Genomic DNA, 22,161 nt, shown 5'->3' with positions numbered 1-22,161 from the left:
CTCTGCTGCTTGCCTGACGGCCTCTTCCCCAACTCCCAGAACCAGAGCAGAGAGAAGGAATCTGCTTCTACTGGCTACGTTAACTGATTTCCACCATTTAACCCTGTTTTCCCTTGAGTTCTAAAGTGGCAGGTGAGTGTAGCATTAAGAGAAACAGAGTGATGGAAGCCTAACGTGGGTGGCCCAGGTACCCAACGCAGAGAGAGGACAACAACAAAGAAGGGGTGAGCCCTTTCTCCCCACAGCTCCCATCCCCAGTGCAGCCTGTGGCAGCTCGTGCAGTTCTTTTTCCTAGAAGATCTTCCAAATGTTATTGATTCGATTCTCACTGGGGAAGCAAGTAGGAGCCTTTATCTGCATCTCTAACTGGCGTGGAATGGTGCCTCTGCCGTATTGACCGGCTATGGGATATGCTGGTGGTCACAGTTGTCTTTTACGAAGAAGAGCACCGAATGACGCTGGTTGTCATTCTAACTCGGCTGTGTGGCAGCGTAAATAGTCCCCTTTCTAACCAACCTGGTGGGAAAAGTCAATATCCCATCAGCAGAGGAGGTAAACACATCAGGAGCTGTGCCCTCTCTCTTCCTCCCCTGCTCCGTCTCACCGCAGCTCTGTAAATGTCTCTCCCCGGTCACACATGCATTTGTGTCATTCACATGCACAGGGCGCCGGCCGGCCGCCACTGCTCGGGCCATTGTTGTGTATTCCCAGACTCCCGATAATTAGAACTTTCAAAGTGTCTTTCTCTCCTTGCTTAACGATGCACCCTCTCTCTCTCTCTATCTTTTGCCTCTTTTTCCACCCGCTTTGGGCATTTAAATCCTCTCTACAAAACTTTCTGTTGTTGTTTTTTGAAAGGCAATTGATGTAATTGAGAAAAGGTTGTGGAGAACAAACGTGAATGTGTAGCTAAGGAACAAAACTCTGGAGACTGAGTTCATTGTGCGGGTGTTTTGTAGACTCACTGTTGCTCTGCTGTTTCTTTTGGTGGTTGATGTGCCCTCCCTTCCATGTCTCCTTCCTGATGCTTCCCTAACCTGGGGCGCCAGGCAGCCTCGCCCCCCGCCCAGGCTCTTTGGCGCAGGCCAGCATCTGGGGGCCTGCCCATGTCTATCTGGGAGCAGTGAACAGGGGTGCATGGATAGGGGTGCACAGTGAGCCTCACCACAAGTGAGCTCAGGGTTCTGGCTACCTGGCTCTACATTTTTACATCCCAGATCTCCAGCTCTGTGTCCTGGGGCAAGTGACTTAACCTCCTCAGCCATCAGATGGGGATTTTTTTAAGGGCTTCTCCAAACACCTCAGAGGTTTCCCGAGCAGCTTTGAGCAAAACTGTGTCATCTTAACCATCGTGGGCAGGGTTGGCTACCCCAGGGATCAGCCTGTCTCTAAAAGGCCAGACCTGGGTGTCCCAGCCCACTGCTTCTCACAAAGAACCAAGTTTAGAGGTCTCAGACTCTGGGGGGAGAAAGGAAGGATCTTGTCTCTGGCTGAGAGTGCCCTGGGCAGAATGGGAAGGCCAGGGATAAATGGGTGGGAGGAGCAGGAAGCAGAGAAAGGGCCGCTGCACATCTCAAGTTCAAAGGTACACGGTGTGTACAAAGAAGAAAAAAGCAATCTTGCCATGGACAGGTGCTCTCCAGACAGCATATCCCTTGTTTCTTTGAGCAGAGGAGATTTTGTATAGCAGAGGGATGCAGATGGAAAGGACTAGAAGCCGACTAGGCCCATCTGATCTAGGGAGTTTGCACTGGGAGGCTCTGCCTTCCTTTTGAGACAAACTAGTTCCTGCCACATCTGTACTTTGCATGCAGTTGCATGCCTGTGCTCAACAGCACCACGAGCCGAGTGTCTGCGAGTGGAGTTCACCTTGCCTGCTGCACATGGCCGTGCACCTGCAGTTCCCATCACTGAGAGTGGCCCTGTCCCCGGTGTGCTGAGTCGGCTAGGTGCTGAGAAGTGGTGGGCAGGGGGAAGGAAGAAAATCTTCTACAGAGGAATCTCGGGGTTCCCTCTCGCCCAGCGTGGGATTGGCCCCAGGGCTAGACCAGCCACAGGACCATGAGGACATCAGAGACCTGGAGCTGCAAACAGAACTCACAGCTCCTGCTCTAGTGCTTCAGAAATACTGAATGCTTTTTAAAGAAGCTGCTTCTGAGACTTGTAATCCGTTTATTTTTATTTCTTTCTAGATAAATTGAAGAAGCAGTTTCTTACTCCCAAAGTTCTTCAGGACTATAGAAAACTCAAGAACACAGCAGAGCAGTTCTTGTCCCAAAGTGGCTATTCCGAAGTGAACCTCAGCAGACTCTTCGCCGATTGTGCTGTATGGTCCTGAGGGGTTCCAGGAAGTGGACCTGCAGGGACGGTGGAAAGAAGACCCACATCCTTGGCACCTGCATCATGGCCCTGGCTGCTTCTCCTGCATCGCTTTTCCTGTGGAACTACAATCATGTTTGTGTGGCTGTGACTTGGGAGGGGGATTATTAAGGGGCAACTGCAAAGCTATTGAATCTACCAAACATCAGGGAACAGCAGAAATACCTTCCTCTGACAAAATACCTTGTGCTGTTGAAACACCACCAGGAAAACTGGCTGCTTCACATTGGCATTCAGCCCTGGATTTCTAGGGGAGGGGGCGGGGAAGGAAGAGAAATGAGAGTGGCTAGGAGGCAAGTGGCTTTTACCCAGGACCTTCAGCAGAGGAGCCCCCAGAAAGAGGGGTTCACAGAGCCTGGCAGCAGGGCGGGCATTTTGCCTTTTCACATGCCAGTTAAACCCAATCTGAACCCAAGTACTTCCCAGGCCCCTGGCTCCAGGAGCAATTGTCCTTCTCAGTCTTTAAGGGGGGAGATTTAGAAGCTGTGCACTTATTAAATAGATTAAACAGAGCTTACTTGTGTACTGAATTTCTCCAAAGCCCAGCCTGCACATGCACACTGGACAGCTGTTTTACACTCACCTGCCTTTTTCATTTCCTCAAACAGAAAATCTAGGTAAAGGTTTATACAAAGGGAAAGTACATGTTAAATAATTTTATATCCTATAGCATTTCATTAAAATGTGTATAGGCCAGGGCAAGGACCTTTGTGTTATATCACAAAAAAATGAGGGGAGGGAGGGATGGTTAATCGGCCCTGGTGCTATTTTTCTCATTTCTTCAGAATGGTGCCTTTTTGCCAGAAACGAAACGTATTTCAATGTAGCCATCTTTCCTTTCTTACATTCTTGGTAAGATTAAAAAACTAAAAAAAAAAAAAAAAAAAAATTCCCCTTATACAGCTATGCTATATTTTTTTTAAAAATTATCTACCTGTGGAAAAAAATCTACGTGAATTTTCATAAAGGAAATATATACTGTGCTTTTTTTTTCAATTCAGAATAAAGTTTTCTAAAAGGAAAACTGCTACAGTGACTCTCTATCAGGTGCAAAGAGTGGACTGGAGGGGGCAGCCAGGAGTAGGGGATGACTGGAAACCATCCCCTGCCCAACCTCAGCCTGCTTATTAGGTCTGTGCTCAGAGATGCTTGGCATAATGTATGTCCCAGTGCTCTGAGTGGCATTTCAATATACTTTGGGTCCTTTGAGAGATGAAGTATGGCTTCTCATGTGCTTTGCTGACTTGCATATTCAGAGAGCTAAGCCAAGAGTCCAGTGCTATCTCCTTTGGGAGAGCGAGGCTGATGGCCCCTGGAAGAACAGCCCCCACAAGAGAAAGGTCACCCAGCCTGGACCCTAGTGAAGGCATACTGGTTATGTAGTACAGATGATGCCGCTTTATATCGTGCTTTGCCTTCTCTTTTCTTTCCCTCACCCTCTCCTCCTTTCTCTTCTTATACTCAGGTTCTAAGTAGAAACACTTTGGGTTTATGACCATGTCAGTTAATTAATGCCTTGGTACCTCGAGCACTGCAACCTGTCAGAAGTTGCAGCACCCAGGCTGCTCTGGGAAACTAAGGACTAGTGTGTTTTTTCCTTGCTGTTACCATGTAGGATTATAGAGATGGTTCTCTAATGTATGCTTCCTGTGCCCACACCTCCACTTTGCTTTCTGAAGAGAAAGCATGTTTTCCTTGATTTCTGGGACTTGGGGTTATTATGGCAAATACAAAACTTGCTTGTCAAGAAATGCCAGGAGACAGAAACAGCTTCTCACTGGTCTGCTTCTTGTCTCTGCATCTAGATGTAATCATTGTGAGGGCAGGAACCATTTGTGTAGAAAGTGCATAGAAAGTCAGACATTTCTTAGTACAGTTCCCAAAAAAAGCTAACACAGTGGTTGATATTTTTGTATTCAGATCAGTAACTCCAGGTTAGTTAAGAGGATTTTCTGGGAGGCATTTGAAGATTCCAGGATTTTATAGAAAGTTGCAACTTTAGGATTGAGTGGATCTCTCTGTCAGAAGATTGGAACATGGCATGGTCGCTTTACTCTAAGAAAAGTTTCTTCTTGATTTGCACCGTCTGATAACACATGGGTACGGTGAGTACCGAGATGCCGCCCACTTTGAAAGGGGGAACTTCCCTATATGTCTTCACAGGCTCCCTGGCATAGGTGTAAAGCTCAGGTGATAAAAGTGAAACAGGCCGGGTTCCCTCTAGAGAGCGGCAGAGCCTCGTGAGCCTGAGTGGCCACGTCCTGTCCAAAGGAGGCAGGAGCTGCTCAGCAGTTTTGGGAGGGACAGAGCCCTGGGTGGTCATGGGATCACGTTTTTAAGAGCCAGGAATCCAGATATGGCCATAAAGTATCTCAATTCCTAAACTTTGGCAACTAATTAAAAAAAAAAATCTAAATGCTGTGGGCCAGACTAAACCTCTAGGATAAATTTTATCCACTCCAGTTGGGAAATAGGGCCCTACAGGAACCCATCTGGAATTTTTCTGTTTCCTGTTGAATCTAGGGGCTGCCAACAACAAGGGAGCACATTTATTTTGGTCATAACTTGGTATAACTCTCAACTCTCCTTCGTGTAAAAGGGGATGTGGAGACCGGAAGTTGAAAATCCTACAAAAGCGTGCTCAGTTAAGATTTTAATTTGTCCAGGAAACAGATGGAGTTCGTCTTGAGACTGTTGCCCAAGACATGGGGGCGAGCCAAAGTTCACAGACTGGAGTTTGGCAGAGGCTGGTCAAAGGGGATGAATTCACTGCCCTCTACCACCAGCCCCTTCTCCAGCCTGTACCTCCTCTTACCTCCAACACATACAGATGCACCTCAGCATGCCTTTTCGAACAGATTGAAATTAGTTTGGCAGGTAATGCAGAGACAAGGAAACTCCAAAAGCAGCTTTCTCTATCTTGTCAGGGTTTTATGAAAAACACTAAGCCCCAGATCCTCTTCAGAATTCACTGACCGTCAATTCAGTTCTCCCATCTCCCATCCCAGACTTTAACCCGCCTTGCCTTTCCCTTTCTCTCTCTCTTTCTCTCTGCTCACCTAAATATTTCTTAATTGAACGGTTTGCTGTGGAGCTTCCTTATAGCAGTTTAATAGATGAACTCATCTGAGCCAGCCTCAAATTTCAGATTAAAATTCCTTCATCCCGAAGGCAGCATTATCAGGTTGTTGGAGGCTGTTTTCAAACCTTGGTTTTGAATAGCAGCGGCTCTGCATTAATTTAACCACTAAGCTAATAAGTAGGTTTCGTTTTGTTATGCTAAGCTTTATTGCTTTTCTTTTGATCAGAATGGTGTTGTTGAGCAAAGCAGCAGACAAGGCATTCTTTGATGAGGGAATTAGCGCTCCATTCTTCCTCTATTATTCATAGCACAGTGGAATATGTAAGTACCTGAGGGTGTCAAAGGAGCGCAGGTTCTATTGCAAAGTGCTCGCCTTGTTTCTCTCAATAGCTGACTATGAGATGATAAACCGCTTAATACACTGTGCTAATTGGATGAGAGCAAAAAGAGATGGGAATTAAGGCGAGGCAAAAGGAGAAAGTGCAACCAGCCTTCAATTCACTCTTTCACCACTTTACCAGCACCAAAGGAGGCACAAGCTTTCTATAAGCAGACTAGAGGTTTTGTGCAGAGATAAAATGAACGTGTTAGTGGATTCAAGTAATACACTAATTATTGCACAGTATAAATACCACTACTGGTTTTATAACAGGGAGGTAAACTTCTTTTGAGAGGGTTATAGGATTGCTTGGCAGTGGTGTAGAACCTAATAAGGGCCCAGAGTAATAACCCCTTGGATTAACAAAATTGCTGCTTGTAGAAGTATGATTCAGGCTTTTACGAAGATTTCCGGAGAATGAATAAAAATGACTGAATGACATTTCTTAATGTATAACTGGTAATCGCTCCCTTTTCTTTAAAGAAAAAACGTATACTTCAAACTGGACTGTTAATAAAGTCCAGGGACAACACAACTTTTTCGTTTGAAAAATGCTTCTCCCCCTCCCCCCACCCCAGTCAGGTAACAGCTTTTCTTCTCCCCGCCCCCCAGCTAGGCTGCCACTGTCACTTAAATACATAAGCAATTGCTCCGTGGAACTCAGTGTTCCAAAATACCATTTTAGGCCCCATTTAAGACCCCCTTCATTCAGACACACTCACTTTTGTGTATACACATACACACATGCTCACATACATATTTTTTCCTCTAAAAGCAAGTTGAACTAACTCATGTATAATTTCCTTCCCTCTGCCATCAGCCACTTTTCCATTCTAGTAAGATATTTGCACTCAAAACGGTATGAAAAACAGAGGTACAAGTGCCTTGTCTCTTGGTATTACAGATCAAAACCAACAATAATAAGTGTTTGCCCCAGTGGGGGCGTGGTAATAGGAAAAAAATGGGAAAGTGGCTGAGGCCTATACTGGTGACTTTAACCGAAGACTGGGTCTCAAGTCCTGAAACCCTGGCTTTGGTGATCATTCTCCCTAATTCATCCGCTTTCTATCTTCCCCACACAAACCTGAGCTGTCCTCCCTAACTGTCCACAGTCTGGCTCATGGGTAGCTGGTGACTGAAGAGTACTTAGGGACATCTTCTGAAATTACTCGGCCTACTGCTCCCTTCTTGCCTTTCCTTTCGGGGCCCATTCAGGATCTGACTAGCCTGTCTGAAAATGTAACAAATTAACTTGCCCTTTCCCTTCATCCTTCCCACAGAGGCCAAACTGCGCTCCCTCACCCCTCACCCCAAGATGCTGTGGGGGTGGCCCTGGGAAAGCAGGTGGTGGGGCATTCGGGCTTGGGGGTGATAGGGAACAGCCATGCCCCCATCACAGGGGCTCTCCTGAACTCCCCTGGGCTCTGCATGGCCTCCTCGAGGGTGAAACAGGTTTGCTTAAGGTTGGGAGGGGGGTCAGCCGCTCCCAGCATTGTGACTGCTTTCCCAGATATTGGGGCCAAATTGGGTTGCCATTCATTAATAATGCTCACAATAAGATTAAATCATTCTGGAAAATCTCATAAAATCCCCCTAAGTACGCTCCAGTGGCTCTTTCCAATCCCCATCATTCAGCACTTGGGGAGGTTTGGAAGGAGAAGAAAATTGGTTTCTTTGCTTTTAATGCTGCTTTGAAAAGATACTCAGAGTTTGTCATGCGTGACATGTCACATGTTTAATGTGGACTTGCTGGAAGTCAGGGGGTCTTTAGCGTGTGATATTTATGGGGAATATTAAGTGCAGAATGAGGTCCCTCCAGCTGGGGAAAGTTGAAAGAATAGGAGGCCCAGGACTGGGCTTGTTTGCAGCATCAGAATGACATAGGATTAAGAGTTTGTAAAACAAGGAGAGGGGTTCTCATTGGCCAGTAATAAATGTAATCCTTGGAGGTAATTTCACGCAATTTGCTTCTGCTCCATGGAAGGGTCAAATGAGAAAAAATGACTTAAAAAAGAGTTCATTAACAGGAAGAATGGTACTGTTTCTCGTACACCATCCAACTGGCAGCCTGGAAGGGGGGGGAAAAAGCCCTACCTAAACAAAAGCCAAAATCAACGGAAAATTGATATTGACCACCAAAAAAACCCCAAAAAAGCCCTTTCCCTCAGGCCCCTCCTGCGCTCCACAGTCCCCACCCCACCTCAAACTCCTGAGTAGCCCTGTCCACCCCAGGAACTCGACCTTCACCCCAGGAGACTCTGTGGAGTCTGGTGAAGGTTTGAGACGCTCAGATCTCGGGGAATGTCCTAGAAAGTTCCTGCTGAGCCTGCAACCCCCAGGAAAGGAGTGTGCGGCGGGAAGGGCTGAGCAGAGGTAGTTGGCGCCTACTCCCCGTGTCCGGGGCCGGGCCCTGCTTGCGAGCTCCGGGTGACCCGACGGCCAAGATCCGAGGCGCCCCCTCAGCCTTGGGCCCCGCGGGCGCGCTCCCCAAGGTGTCCGGCGGGCGGGGGGGGGGTTGCGGCTTGCCGGCCGGGCGGGCGAGCGGAGGACGCCCGGGGCTGAGTGCGGCAGCTGCCGAGCCTTCGCCCACCCGCGAGTCGCCGCTGACCTCTGCCCGCCCCCGCACCTGCCCCTCGGCCGCGCACGCCTGCGCCCAGAGCGGCGAGGGGACCCGCCCCCCTCCCCTGGGGCGCGGTCCGGGAGCGCGCGTGGAACCCGGCGGGGCCGGCCCGGAGACGCGTCCGCGCCCCCCGCCGCGACCGACTGGCCCGCGGCCTGGCGGGGCGGCGGCGCCGGCTCCGAGAGCCACGCTAGTCACGCCGCGGCCGCCCCCCTCCCCGCGCCTGCCCCTCTCCCCAAAGGTCCAGCGCACTAATTACTACAAATTGAAACTAATTAAGCTTCTCTTCCCTTTCCCATCACCCTGGGAGCTTTGGCGAGACCCGGCCCCCGCGGGCGGGCTTACACCGAACGGTCACCTGGGGGGCGCAGGCACGGCCCGGGGGAGGGAGAAGCTACCGTCGCCGCCGGCGCGGGGAGGGGTGCGCCCGGGGGGGTTGCAGATTGCGAATCTGCTTGGGTCTCCTCGCGAAACCTGAGTTGTTTAGATTTTTTTTTACAAGTATATACATTTCCCAATGCCTGGATAAGTGATGTAATGACGTTTGTCGAGTTAAGATCTGCCACTTGGATACCCCTCGCTGCCTTTCCATCACTGTTTCTGCGTTCTCTCTCCCACTCTCTCCCTCCCTCTCTTCCCCCCACCACACACCCTCCTACCCCTCAACACACTCACTCCTCCCTGCTCCCCCTACCCCCGCCACAGACCCTCCTCCCCGCGCGTGTACCGTGTAGCCCGCCCCCTCGGAAGCCACCGCCTGGGCTCCTCTCTCGCGCCATTACCTGTCATCTCGGACTGCGCACTTCCTTGTACGTGGCACTTTCCACGAACAGTTTCCTTCGCCTTCCCAGCTAAGACTCCCCGCTCGCTTCAAATTTCTGTCTTCACCGTCAACGCCTACAGTAGACTCACCCACCCTCCCTCAAGCCCACCCCACCTCCGAAGCCCAGGGCCCTCAGCTCCCACTGCAACACGACCCAGGAGAGCCGAGATGCACGTGGAAAGCTCCGTGGCGGCGGCGATCTTAACCTTTCTTAGGAAATCCTACGGATCCTTTGAGGATCACATTCAAACCAGGGCCCTCTGCCAGGAAAACGAGAGTGCAGATAAACTCTGGGGGAGTCGGGACGCAGGAACCCACCCGCGGTCTTATGGGGGGGGGGGCATCCTACTGTCCCCTCAGCTCCTGTAGAGAGTATTCACACTTCCTTTTGTTAAACATATATTTTTGTTTTATTTTGAGCGTGACACTTCTCCACTAGATAGCAAGGAAAAGTGATAACAATTACACATTACACAAAAGTACTGTACCATTGCCTTTATCTTGAAGGTTTCGGAAGCCTCTACAGTTAATAAGTTAAATAAAGGGCTTGAGTACATAAATATTTGTCTAGGAACCCTACCGTATCTACAACACAGTAAGAATCTACAGGAGGACAAACTTTTACCATACCACGCTGAGTGCAATTGCGTTATAACATTTCAAATATACAAAGCTCTGTTCTTTTTCTTTTTTTTAATAACAATGGTATGTACAGAATCAATAATCACAGTTTGGTGACTTCAACAGTCCATATTCTAGCAGAGTATTTCCCTTTGGTTTGATATAAAAACCTTGGTTGATGTATGATAAAGAAGAGAACAAGAACAAGACGCCCCTTTCCGTTAAGTGCACTGTTAGCTATCTTACAGATTCGCATTCGCTTCCCCGCCGCCGAAGGCTGGGGCCACGCTGGCAAGATCAACTTAGAGCGCCAAAATGCTATTTGGAAAAAAAAAAGCTAAGTGGGGTGTCAGGAGGCAGAGAGGTTGGGGTTTTTAAATTGTTAACTTCAATACCAGGTGACTTAGGGAGAAAACCTCCCCGATATTTTCAATAAAAGAACGGGAGAGAGTGGACATTTGAGTTGGAGCGAAGTTGGCAGGGGCAGGGGCGGGTGGACAGCCAGCCGAGGAGGTGCCACGTCCGGGTAGCGCCGAGGGCTGCCTTGTCCGCGTCCAGGCTGCTGCGAAGGCGGCTGCGCTCTCTCAGTGCCGTCTTGGGAGTGTGCTGGTCCTCTGTTTCCATTTGGTCTTGAGTGGTGCTGAGTGAGGTGACCTTTCGGGTCGCGCCCGGGGCGCGAGGGTGGAGGGAAGCCTTTAGCACACCTCCTTGCCCGTGCTGGTGCCCGGCAGGATATTGAGCTGCGTCAGCTGCGCGGCGTGCTCCTTGGCCTTGAGCCTCAGCGCCGCTATGCTCGAGGCGCGTCTGTCTGCAGCCGCCGTGGCCGGGTCGGCCAGCGCGCCCGACGCCACTGCGCCCTCCACGGCCGGCGTGGGCTGTCTCAGGAGCGCGGCCGCGGTCGACGCGCTGGTCAGGGGGGCCATGGTGGAAAAGAGCCTGCAGGGAGAGCAAAACAGCGCGGTGACGCCCCGAGAGCTGCGCGCAGCGCCTCGTGCAGCCTTTCCCGCCGCCTCTCCCCGGCGGACCAGAGGGGCGCCGCCGCTGGGGCGCAGAGTCGCAGGTCCGGGGCTGGCTCGGGGCTGGCTCGGGGCTGGGGAGTAGCTGGAGGCGCGGGCGGGAGGCTGGGACGTTCTAACGGTTTACTAGGGCAGGAAACGAACAGAGTGGGAAAAAGACCGAGGGGCCAGATATTCCTGGAGGGACCAGAGCCGTGGCGGAAGCAAGCCCCGAGTCCCCGAACCCCACGGCCCCACGGCGCGGATTCTGGGCTTTCGCTTAAGAAGGGAGTGTACTTTAGACTAAGAGCTCCGACTGCCTATAATACTATTTGCCGAGAGAAGAAGAGAGACAAAGAGAAAGGAGAGAAAGGGAGAAGAAAAAGAGAAAGGACAAAGTGGGATTAAAACTGAGAAAGACCTGTGCTGCACTTTGTACTCCTTCTATAGAACGCCTTCTCGGCCCGGGGCTCCTTTCACCCTGGAAAAGCTGGTCTTGTTTGCTAGCCTTCCCGCCGCCGCGGCCACCCTCCTGCGCCAGGCAGAGCTGCCAGAGCCCGACGGACGACCGCGAGGTGGGGATGGGGGCTCCCGCCTGTTGATTTCCGCTCACCAGGCAACTATGACCCGCCAGCACCGCATTCTCTGCGCCCCATGCAGTCACCAGTACCAAAGAGTCCCCGGACCCGCGCCCCCTCCCCTTCCCCCGCGTGCGGCGCACGGCGAAACCCAAGTCTGGGACTCCAGTCCGCGAAACCGCCTCCAGAAGGCGCCAGCATTGACCCGCACGGCGCTTCCACCCTCTGCACTGCAGCGAGCCAGACTTGCGGCAGAGGCCGAGCCGCCCCTGACCCTCAATGCCACCACCACCACTGCCGCTAACTCCCAGGGCTTTGGCTCCGGCCCCCGGAAGGCCAACAGAGTTTCCACCATTAGAAAGGAGCCCACCTGAGCTAGAGGCGCGCCTCCCGCTTCTCCCAAGCCCACCCTCCACCTCTCGTCCCACCTCCACCGCACCCTTCTTCCAGCCTCTCCAAATGTCGCAGCTGATACTCCAGCCATGGTTTGGCAACTTTAACAAGGCACTTGTTGTGAGAAGAGGAAAAGGAGAGGGTGGTGGGCAAGGGACAGAGGACTTAAACATTTTTTTTCCAAAAAGAAATAATAAAGTGTGGCCTGGAGGGGGCGTAACATGCTCTGGTTCCACCAGGTAAACTGAGTCACTACACTTCAGTGCACTTTCTGTTTACTTCATTGGTTGTTACAAGAAAGTAATTTTACTGAGTCTTTTTTGAAATTTTTCTCCAAGATGATTTTTTTAAGTGGCTGCGCAGTTGGATGAATCTATTATTTCTTTGTTCTCCCAAAGAGAGATCACTGAAGCTGCATTCAGTTTTAGTTTCACTGCACTTTCCAACTTAATACATCTCTCTTTTGTATCTTTGTCTGTGTGATTATACAGACTTTTAATTTCATCATTCGATGTTCATTTGAAGAAAGGGATTTATAATATATGATGAACCGTTTCTTTGATTTCGTTGTCTTGTGCTGCTTTGGGGGTCCGGGGTTGCATATATGAGGGTGTGGTTGGCAGCGGATCACTTGAATGACAAGGAAGGTAGAGTCTGGGGAAGAAGAAAGATTTCTTTGGACCCAGAGGGCCCTTGGCCCCAGGGCTGTATTCCTCTGGCTGCCAGGCTTTGGGGAATGAGGAAGGATTTTTGCAAAAATTGAAAAGTCATCCCGGCTCTGCAGCCTACACCTGTACCCTTTTACACACACACCACCTTTGGTCTAGGCTGTTACTGCCTTCAAATGGTACTTTAAGGCTTTCATTGAACACTTCCAATTTCTGTGGTTGCTGTTGTTGCCACTACCCTTCCCTCTGCCGTTCAGTCCCAAGTCATTCCCTTCAAGATCCGCACTGTTTAAAGCAATATTAGAGATTATTTTCTTTGGCTAAGTCTCAAGTTAAGCCAAACAGGAAAGATGTGTGTAGTCCCTACCTATTTCTGGCCTCCTCCCAGGGCCCCAGCCTCTGTGCGTGTATGAGAGAAACAGCCTCCCCGAAGCCGCGTTTTACCTGCCGAACGCAGGGCTGATGAAGGCCGGGTGCCGGAACACTGCGGCTCCGAGGAAAGTGCTCAGGCCCAGCGGCGCCCCGCTGGGCGGCAGGCTGGCCGAGCCCGGAGGCGGAGGTAGGCTCGGGAAGGCGGCGGCGGCGGCTGCAGCAGCGGCAGTCCAGGCCGAGTCGAGCGCGGGATGGTGCGGAGGGAAGGGGCTGGCGTCCAGGTAGGGGCTGAGCGGGTGGGTGGCCGAGAGCGGCCCGGGGAAGGGCAGACCCGGGGGATGGGTCTGTGCGCCCGCCTTCTCCCGCTTGCGCCACTTCGCCCGACGGTTCTGGAACCAGACCTGCAAAGCCGAGAGAGGCAGGGGTCGGTGCCGCTCCGGCTGGGTAGGCGCTCCGGGCGGTCCCCGCCTCTTGCCCCCGTGCCGCGGGCCCTCCCTCCTTTCCACTTTTTCACTGCAGCCCTCGCCCACCTCGCCCCTCCATGGCCTCGGGTTGTTCAAGGACACGTCTGGGACCAAAGGGGCAAAGAAAGAGGGCCTAAATAAAGTCATCTGGAACTACCGGGCAAGTGAACCCTTTCCAGTGGACATTTTAACTAGCCTGGTTCCTTTCCAAATTTAAGAAATGGTTTGTTGTATTTAGAAGTGAGGAAACCAAGGTTTACATGTCTGCGCTGCCATTTGCTTGCTGTGTGTCACTTAAACCTCTCGGAACCTCAGTTTTCTAATCTGTAAAATGGGGATAATAAAACTTTACTCATAAGGCTGTGATGAGGAATGAGTCAAATAAGGCTTGTGGAAGCTGGCATTCAGTGATGACTCTTGGGAACAGACAGCCATCAAGAGAAGAATGCACAGCAGCTTTCTGTGGCAAATCAGCTCTTTTCACCTATTTCGGGTTTTCCCAAGAGGTGACAAAATCTTTGCTCTCCGTTGAAAAGGGAATCAGGGAGGTGGTTTAATCTTTCCAGAAATATTTACTGAACACCTATGAGCACTACCCTATGTTTGGGGGCTTGAGGGGAGCTGGGACTGAGGGAAGAAATACCTATGATAATTAGCAAACAGGCATACAGTTCAGGAGGCAGTTGTAATGAAGTGTGGGGTACACAGCCTGCTATCTGCAGGGGCTCCATGCAGGGCCAGGTTGTACCAAGGAAGGCAGTGACTGCATGGATCAGGTCTACAGTGATATTTGGACACAGAAACCAGAGTGTGGGACACCTGGAGACTGGGCACATCTTCGTAGCTAATCGGTCCTTTCTTCTGGAGATGTGGTTTAAGTAGGTTATTTAAGTAAGATAGTTGTAGGTTGGGGGGAGGTTTTCAGCACAAGGTATCTTCCTAATTGTTAATAGAAAGCAGTTTTAGTAGAGACCTTTACCTGAAATGTGGCAGCTACCATGGTCTAAAAATAACTTTTAGGAGCATGAAATTATTTTTATGTGACCTGCTCATCACACCCACAGCTGAGAAGATACGCTCCTTCTCCCTTGAAGGCATTAGTATTTTTAGGGCTTAGTTTATGCCTGCACACAAGTCTAAAAATTAAGAATGAACTCTGGGGCTATACAGAATTATATTAAAATATAATGTAAGTGATCCCAGAGGTATATGTTTTTAAAAATTTTAAGACATCTATGCCTTTCAGATATACACACTGGGGTTGTTGTTACTAGCACTGGTATCTAGGTTCGGTTTGACTTCTAGATAGCCACCTACACAAGAAAAATTGAGAATCCAAGTCAGTTGATTACTTAAAATTCTGCCAAAAGGGGGCCCATCCATAACATTTCACAGCCCTCAAATAATCTATTTGAGAATCGCAGAAACATTACATTGTGGAAATTCAGAGACTTGAAAAAATAAGACTAGATGGGACCAGGCTGGGTGGGCAGCTTTTGTGTATCCAAATCTGTCTAGACAAGAATACCCTCCACTCCTCGATGGCAGTGAAAGGAGTAAAGGGCGGGGGGACAGTGGAGGCAGAATGCCCTCAAAGAACATGGAAACCTTCTAGAGACAGATCGGCTCTCGGCTCAACTGCAATTATCAAGATGTCCCCCTGCAATTCCTCATTATTGAATTAATACCTCTGAGGCCCCCCAAAGGTAAACGAAAGGACTCTAATAATTCATATTCACTTAATTACATCTTCTCCAGTGAATAGGGAGAGAGGAGAAGGGGAGGGGGCGCTCTCTTTCTTTTTAAAAGTTATTTAACTTTCCCACGACTCGTTCCCCTGAGCAGAAAATGCAGAGTTGCTGTCACATCTCTGTTTGACAATGGAGAAATGTGTCAACAGAAAGGAGGGGACAGGCCTCATCATTAGCCCTCTAATGCAAGAAGCTGTTGTGTATTAAATGAGCCATATGGAATTTATTGTGCTTTATCAGCGCTTGATTTTGACTGTAAAGTGATTCACTCAGCTCCTAACCCAGGGACATCTGTTTTCTGTTGGCCATCGGGGCTGCCCAGTGTTGATCGTCTCTTTGGTTATGGGGCCTGGGTTCGGAAATGCACTCTGGTATGGGGCTGCAAACACCTTTAATAGCATTGCACTCACTCCCTATTAGATCAATGTGGGCTCATTGCTATAAAAAATGGGAAATCAAATAGCATTAGCCAGCTCCTTGTGCGGGCGGAGGGGAAATCAAACAGCATTTTGCCTTCAAATGGCCCTGTTTGTTCTAGCACTAAGTGGGCTTTTATGAAGCCCGATTGGAGACTTAATCGCAGCCAAATACCTGCTTGGAGCTGAGCGGATTTGTCTAACAACCAAATCCATGCTCCATCCCATTATTTCAACCAGGAAAAGTCAGTTCGCAGATTGTTTCCTACAGGGGCTGTGGACCAGGGGGCTTCTGAACTGCAGTCTCGGGGACCGTGAAACCCCACTTCTGATCCTGGACTCCTCCCACAAGGCTCCCAAACCTAGAAACCTTCCCCTTCCATCTTCCAGATCTTCATATTTTAATATAATTTTGTGCAGGAGTGTTTTGGTTTATCTTTCTGATTCTGCTTCTCTTCATTTTATGAAGGGAGTCTCTCAAGAACCCCCTAGTCCATCAGCCCATCTCTCTTCCACTCTTTCCCCAGCCCACTGCCCCTCCTTTCCTCCCTCTCTGCAGTGCGGCTCACCTGAACCCGGGCCTCAGTCAAGTCCAGCCTCATGGCCAGTTCCTCCCTATAAGAAAGCAACACACAGGCAGGAGGTCACTGCAGGCTCCAGCAACCGCCTGTCAGCCACCTTTCCTTCGCTGGCATCCTCTTCCATTAGGGTCTAACAGACACCTGGGCATCACCACCCCTTCAACACTGGAGTGTCTTCTATTTGACTGCAAACGTGAAAACACAGTACACTCCCAGACACAGGATGTTGTCTATTCTATTGCATCATATTATATTCAAGAGTGACAGTGGTGACTTCTTGACTGTACAAGTCTCAGATTCTCTCTCACTCTTAAGCCAGAGTTAGATAAGACACACACACACACACACACACACACACACACACACACACACACACACACACACACACACACACACACACACACACACACACAGTGCTTATGGCCTCTTTTGTCCTAAGAGTAAATGGGAGAACTCTCCACTCAACTAAAAACATTTCTCTCGCCCTCCTTGTTGCTTTCTGCCTTCTTTAAAAAATGCTCTCTCCCCTCTCCTTCCTCTCTCTCCAGCTCTCTGCCTTTCCTTCCATCTCTCTCTCTCTCCCCCGCCTTCCTCCCCCCCCCCTCACCCCCTTAGGTCATACTCCCCATTACCCTCTGGAGATATGTTAAGCTTGTTAAGAGTTCAGTGGGGTAATTTTTCGATTAAACAAAATTCTGCGCACCTCCTGACTCCAGTGCCCACTACAAACCCTGCCCATCTCAGGGGAAGTCAATTTAACTGAAACCCTACCCCGTCATTGCAGTTATTACTGCGACAATTAAGGCAAATAGGAAACCATTAAGATGCTGTAAAACGGCTTACAACCTGTTTACCGAAAATATGAGCGCGACGAGAGTAATTGGCTCTCCAATCACTAATATGAAAGAGCGGGGCCTGCCCCAGCCTGGGACCCGGCCTGGCCCACACCTGGAACTTCAGGACTGGGAGAAAACTGGTTCACTGGAGAGCTTCCCGCTGCTTCCTGCTACAGTAAGCATCAGCAGATCTAAAACCCCCAAACCACACTCCTGCCTGGGTCCCAGCAGGAGCCAAGGGGCTCTAACTAGCCCCCTGGGTGGGAAAGAGGTGGGCATGGGGTGGTGACAAGCAGCCACCCCTCTTCGTGTACTTTGGTTCCCCTGGAAAAGCTAAAAGGGCAGACCTGTGTGCCAAGCGACATCACATCATTTTCTTCTTTTGAATTACATGTGTGTGATAAATGCAAAAAGTGGGTTGGCCGCTTAGCTATTTGATAGAGACAATTACTTTAGAATTTATTTTCTTTTTTAAAGATAATGAAGGGACTGGATGACACAGGGGAGGGCCAAGTTTAGCTCAGGGGATGATCAAGTTTAGTGCCTTGCCCCGAGTCAGATCTACTCTTCCGTTTCTGGTTAGGAGACAGTTTAGCGATTAATTGCTAGAACAGCTACCCTGGAGCGTTGGCTCAGGCCTCCTGAGCGCTAAGCAATTTCTCCTCGGGTTCAAATGGGGCAGGCAGCTTTCCGGGGCTACTAAAGTGCACATTGAAAAGTCGTACACGGCTCGTGCGAAGGTGGGGCTGCTCGAGCTTGACAAGCCCAAGTCCGGGCTCACTCCTATCCCTTTTTCCCTCCCCGCTGGGGAAAGTTGGCCATACCTGGCTCCTCGGCTGTGCCAGACCTTAGCTTTGGGGTGGGAGAGGAAGGCCCCCTGCCGGGCCGGCATCCCAGGTGTGACTAAGCCGGCCCTCAGGGGCCCAGTTATCTCGCAGGTACATCTTTCCCCCAAAACTCGGGTGAGTGGGAATGGAGCGGATCCAGGAGGAACACCCAGGTTTAGACACCAGTCAGAAGGGGGAAGTTCCCCCCAGCTGTTCTGTCTGCTCCCTGCCAGGCTCCCAGCAGTCCAAGCCTGCCCCTGTAAACCCGCGTACAGTAAACCAACACTGCGTTTAATGTGCGTGGAGGGCGATGGAAAGGGGAGATTCTGGTCTGTGCCTCCGCAGACCAAACGCTGCCTAGTTCTGACTTCCTTAGGTTATTCCAGGAGTCCTCAAACGACAGAACTTGGGTCTTTTTAACGGCCTTCTCTACAGGCGCGGGCAGCTTCACTGCGAACTGCGTAACTGATACCCACCAGGCTCCCGGGGCATCAGGCGGGGAGGGCAAGCGCACCACACAGCGGCCAAAAATAGCCCCTGCTTAGCCCTGGCGGCGAGGGCCGGCAGCGCTGCTTGCGCCTCGCCTGGGATCTGGCGGGGACCCGGGATTGCAGCGCCAGGGGCCTTGATCAAGCGTGAGCGCTCGGGTGCGCACGTCTCCAAGGTGGCGCGTTAGGGCGCCCTTTGGAGAGGCCGTTTCTTTTTCTCTCTCTAGCTAAAACTTGTAATTACAAAAATTAAACTGGAGAGACCTCGGGAAGGGAAAAACAAAACAAAACAAAACCCATCCCAGTCTAAACTTACAAGCCCAGAGTAGAGGGGGTGGGAGGGTGTTTTTGGTCAACAGGGGTTTAGCCATTGGGAGGGCGCGCCTGGGGTGAGTCCAGGAGCTAAGTTCCTGCCCCAGCCCCAGGGCCCTGCCCGCCCACCTTCCCTCTCCGGGACCCACTCGCGCCCTCCAGCCACTGCTGCCACGATCACCCCTCGCGCGTACCTGGTGAAGACGTCTGGGTAGTGCGTCTTCTGGAAGGCCCGCTCCAGTTCCTCCAGCTGGTAGCTGGTGAACGTGGTGCGGTAGCGCCGCTGTTTGCGCTTCAGCAGCCCCTCCTCTGAGTCGCTGCCGGCAGACAGGCACACGCTGTCCTCGCCGTCCTTGCCCTCAGCGTCCTCCGGGTGCAGCAGCAGCTCCTCCTTGGGCGACAGCTCCCCGCCCTCGGTGGCCACGGCGGCGGCGGCAGCGGCGGCGGTCACCGCTCCTGTGGCGGGCACAGCGCAGCGCCGCGGTTCCTTGAGCAGCGCACGGGCGTCGTCCTCCAGCAGCTCCTCCTCTTCGTCTTCCAGCAGCTCCTCTTCCTCGTCCTCGTCCTCTTCGTCCTCCAGCAGCTCCTCCTCCTCGTCCTCGGCGCCCGCGCCGCTACTCGCCGCCGGGGCGCCACCTGGGCCGCCGGCCGCGCCAAGGCGCTCGTCCGGGTGCCCGGCGCCCCCCGGGCCGCCCAGCTCGTCCAGCGCGGGCGGTGGCGGCACGAAGGGCGCCCCGTTCTCGCGGTACGACTTGCTGCGGCTGATGCTCACCTGCGGCGCCTGGCTGATCTTGAGCGTGTCCCAGGCCGCGGCGGCGGCGGCGGCTGCCGCCACGGCGGCCCCTGAGCCATCCGGCCGCTCCCCGGGCCGCGCGGTCGGCGGTGGTGGCGGCGGCGGGGCCTCCCCCCGCGGACCCGCCGTGGCCGTGGCAGCCGCCGCCGCCGCCGCCGCCGCTGCCGCCGCCGCCGCCGCGGCGCCCTGGAGGAGGCGGCCCCCGCCCGGGCCGTACAGGCGCCGCAGCTTGGGCGGCAGGTGCAGCTCGGCCTCGAACGGGGCGCTGCTGCCCTTGGGGGAGCCTGCGGGCAAGGGAGAGCGGTCAGCGCGCCGGCCGGCGGGCCGTCCCGGCCAGAGTCGCCGCTCGGGCCAGCCCTCCGCCGCTCCCTCTGCGCCCAGGCCCCGATGCGCGCGGCGCTCTCCGCACCACTAGACTCCGAGCCCTCCCCTCCTTCCCCAGTTTTCTTGCCTTTTCTTTTTTTTTTTTAACATCTCTTTCCCTTGCTCTTGTTTCCTTCTTTTTCCCTTTTCTCCTCCTCTATCGGTCCTTTCCTTTCCCTCTTTCATTCTTCCCTTTATTTCCTTTCTTCCTTCCTTTACTTCTTTCTCTACTCGCCCTTCCTTTCATTTAAAAATCACTTTTTCTTTCTCTCTCTCCCCGTCTCATCATTCTTTCCGCGTCTTTCTCCTCTCCCTTCCCTTCCTTTCTCTTTTTGTGCACTCCTCTCCCCTTCTTCCTTCCCTCCTTTATTGTTTTCTTTTTCTTTCCTCTTGTCCTCTCTTTCACCTTTTCCCTTCCCATTTCGGGGCAAGAGGGAATCTGCAAACATTCAACTTTTTAAAAATCACCACCACTCTGAAAACTTTGCGCACGACCTCTGCCCTCAGCTCTGCCATGCGTTCCCGGCTGCGGGTTGGCGAGAGGGGCCACTGCCTGGCGGGCACCGGGGGAGGAGGGAGCGGCCCAGTGGCCCTGAGTGAGGACCTGGCCCCAACAGCCCCCAACAGGAGGGGCGGGGGCTCCTTGCCCAAAAAAATCGTCCTGGAGAAAATGGGTTCGGAAAGCCCTGGGTGGGGACGTAAGGGGGTGCAATAGGCACAGAGCGCTCATTCCCCTCGAGGAAGAGCCTGGCACAGGTGCCACTGCAGGCTAAAAAAAGAAAAGGAAAAAGTCAGTTTTATTTTAAACGCCCCTTTCCCCGCTGTCCGCTCCTGTCTTCCAAGTGACGGTGCGGCTGGACTGCTGGTTTACAGATTTTAAAAGGCGAAACTTGGGTGTAACAGTTTCGGGGCAAAACGACAGTTGTTCTGGAATTTTTAATTTTAGGGGAAAAAAGAGCTTTTAAACATCTCAACTCTAAAAAAAAAAAAAAAAACAGCAGAGGACAAAATAGCACCCAGAAGCTGCATATTTCATACACTTCAGATACAAGAAGGAACATTTGGGGAATCCCAGGGAGATGTCTTCTGCAAAGCTTGGGTTTAAAAGATCACAAGTAATCTACAATTTTAAAAAGAAGAAAAAAGCAGAACACCTCGTATAAAGAAATCTTCCCAAGAGGAAAGGCCAAGGCGCACTCCGCCTGGAGTCCCCATTCACGGCTTTTGGGGTTCTTCTCTTCACCAAGTTCTTACAAAAGTCCACCCGGCTCCTGCTGTTCTTGGCCCATCGCCCCTCTTCAGAGCACCCGCAAGGCCACCAAAGGGGGTATTTAAACGACCTAAGAACCAATACCGAGAATCTAAGGGCCCTCAAAGCGAAGCTTGGTCTCTGCTTTTTCTGGAAGCAGAGAGGGAAGGAGAGACATCCCCTGGGAAGAGGTTTACCGCTCTTTGAGGTACCAGGCCTCAGAGTTGTTCCCTCTTTTATCTTCTGTCTCCAGTTGGACAGCCGCAGGCCCCTGGCCCCGGAACATCACACATCCAAACCAGTACCTAGCACCCTTTTCAGGTGCTCGGCAAGCACAGCCTTACCTTGCACGGCCTTTTCCTGGTCGGTGCGGCTGGCCAGCGGAGCGGGCAAGCTTTGCGCGGCTCCCAACAGCCGCATTTTGCACGGGCTCCTCCGGCCCAGGATGCTGTCGATGCAGTAAGAGGAGAGCAAAGTTGGAGATTTACTTTTGCACTCGGGCCTCTCGGAGCAGCCCTCCTCCTGGTACTGATTGCTCATGGCTGGGTTTTTTTTCCCCTGGGCTCAGAGAAGCGGGCCGCTGGCTGCTTCTCGGGGCGGGTAGGATGGATGGGTGTGTGTTGAGGGGGTGGGGTTAGATGGCTGGTTATAATGGATATTATTGCGATCTCTGTGCCTCTCTGCCTCTCTCGGTCGCTGGCTGCCGGCTCCCGCCCTGCCTGCGGCCGGAGTTCGCCCTCCCGGCGCTCAGGACAAGCAGTAACAAGTGTAGTGAGCCGCGGGCGCGGAGCTCTGGTGTCTCTCTCCTCCACGTGCTGAGAGGCGCCCTCTGATTGGCTCTCGCCAGAGGCCGGGCTGCTCCGGGGCTCTGCGCTCCCGGCAAAGCCTGGACTGGATTCCGGAGAAGCCGGCGGTGGAGGAGGGGCGGCAGCAGGCACGCACCCGAGCCAATTTTATTTTTATTTTTTGTTTTCAACTAGCAACTTTCTAAATACTCCATTCTGTTCCTGCCGCTCATCCTTTAACCCTTTAGGGCTATCCCGAAGCTCTAGCGTATTCGGATGTCAGGCCAGTGGGTGCCATTTGGGCGGCGTGCGCCCCTTCCACCAACCCGAGGACTTCACTCCCTTGGAGGCAAGGCCTTGAGGCTTGGCTCGCGTACGGACGGATT

At 52.1% G+C, this 22,161-nt stretch overlaps 2 protein-coding genes across 4 annotated transcripts in view; one reads left to right on the top strand and one right to left on the bottom strand.

The window, feature by feature from the left end:
- The window catches only part of POLA1 (DNA polymerase alpha 1, catalytic subunit), a 290,997-nt gene extending 287,949 nt beyond the window's left edge, over positions 1–3,048 (top strand). For all 3 annotated transcript variants that reach the window (XM_068962031.1, XM_068962032.1, XM_068962030.1), the window contains one exon: positions 2,193–3,048. In XM_068962031.1, the coding sequence (XP_068818132.1) occupies positions 2,193–2,338 (146 nt within the window). In that variant the 3' untranslated portion in view covers positions 2,339–3,048. The remainder of the gene's footprint in view (positions 1–2,192) is intronic.
- Positions 3,049–10,599: 7,551 nt separating this feature from the next.
- Positions 10,600–21,530, bottom strand: ARX (aristaless related homeobox). Its single transcript, XM_068963031.1, has 5 exons — positions 21,335–21,530; positions 18,780–19,662; positions 16,111–16,156; positions 12,983–13,311; positions 10,600–10,840 (listed from the first exon to the last, which is right to left on the bottom strand). Exons 1-5 carry the CDS (start codon positions 21,528–21,530, stop codon positions 10,600–10,602), a joined length of 1,695 nt encoding a protein of 564 aa, XP_068819132.1.
- Between the last annotated feature and the right edge of the window lie 631 nt (positions 21,531–22,161).

The sequence above is a fragment of the Capricornis sumatraensis genome, chromosome X (genome assembly GCF_032405125.1).
Source record: "Capricornis sumatraensis isolate serow.1 chromosome X, serow.2, whole genome shotgun sequence".
NCBI lineage: Eukaryota > Metazoa > Chordata > Mammalia > Artiodactyla > Bovidae > Capricornis > Capricornis sumatraensis.
The sequence above is the reverse complement of the archived record's forward strand: the minus strand, read 5'-3'. Positions and strand labels throughout refer to the sequence as shown.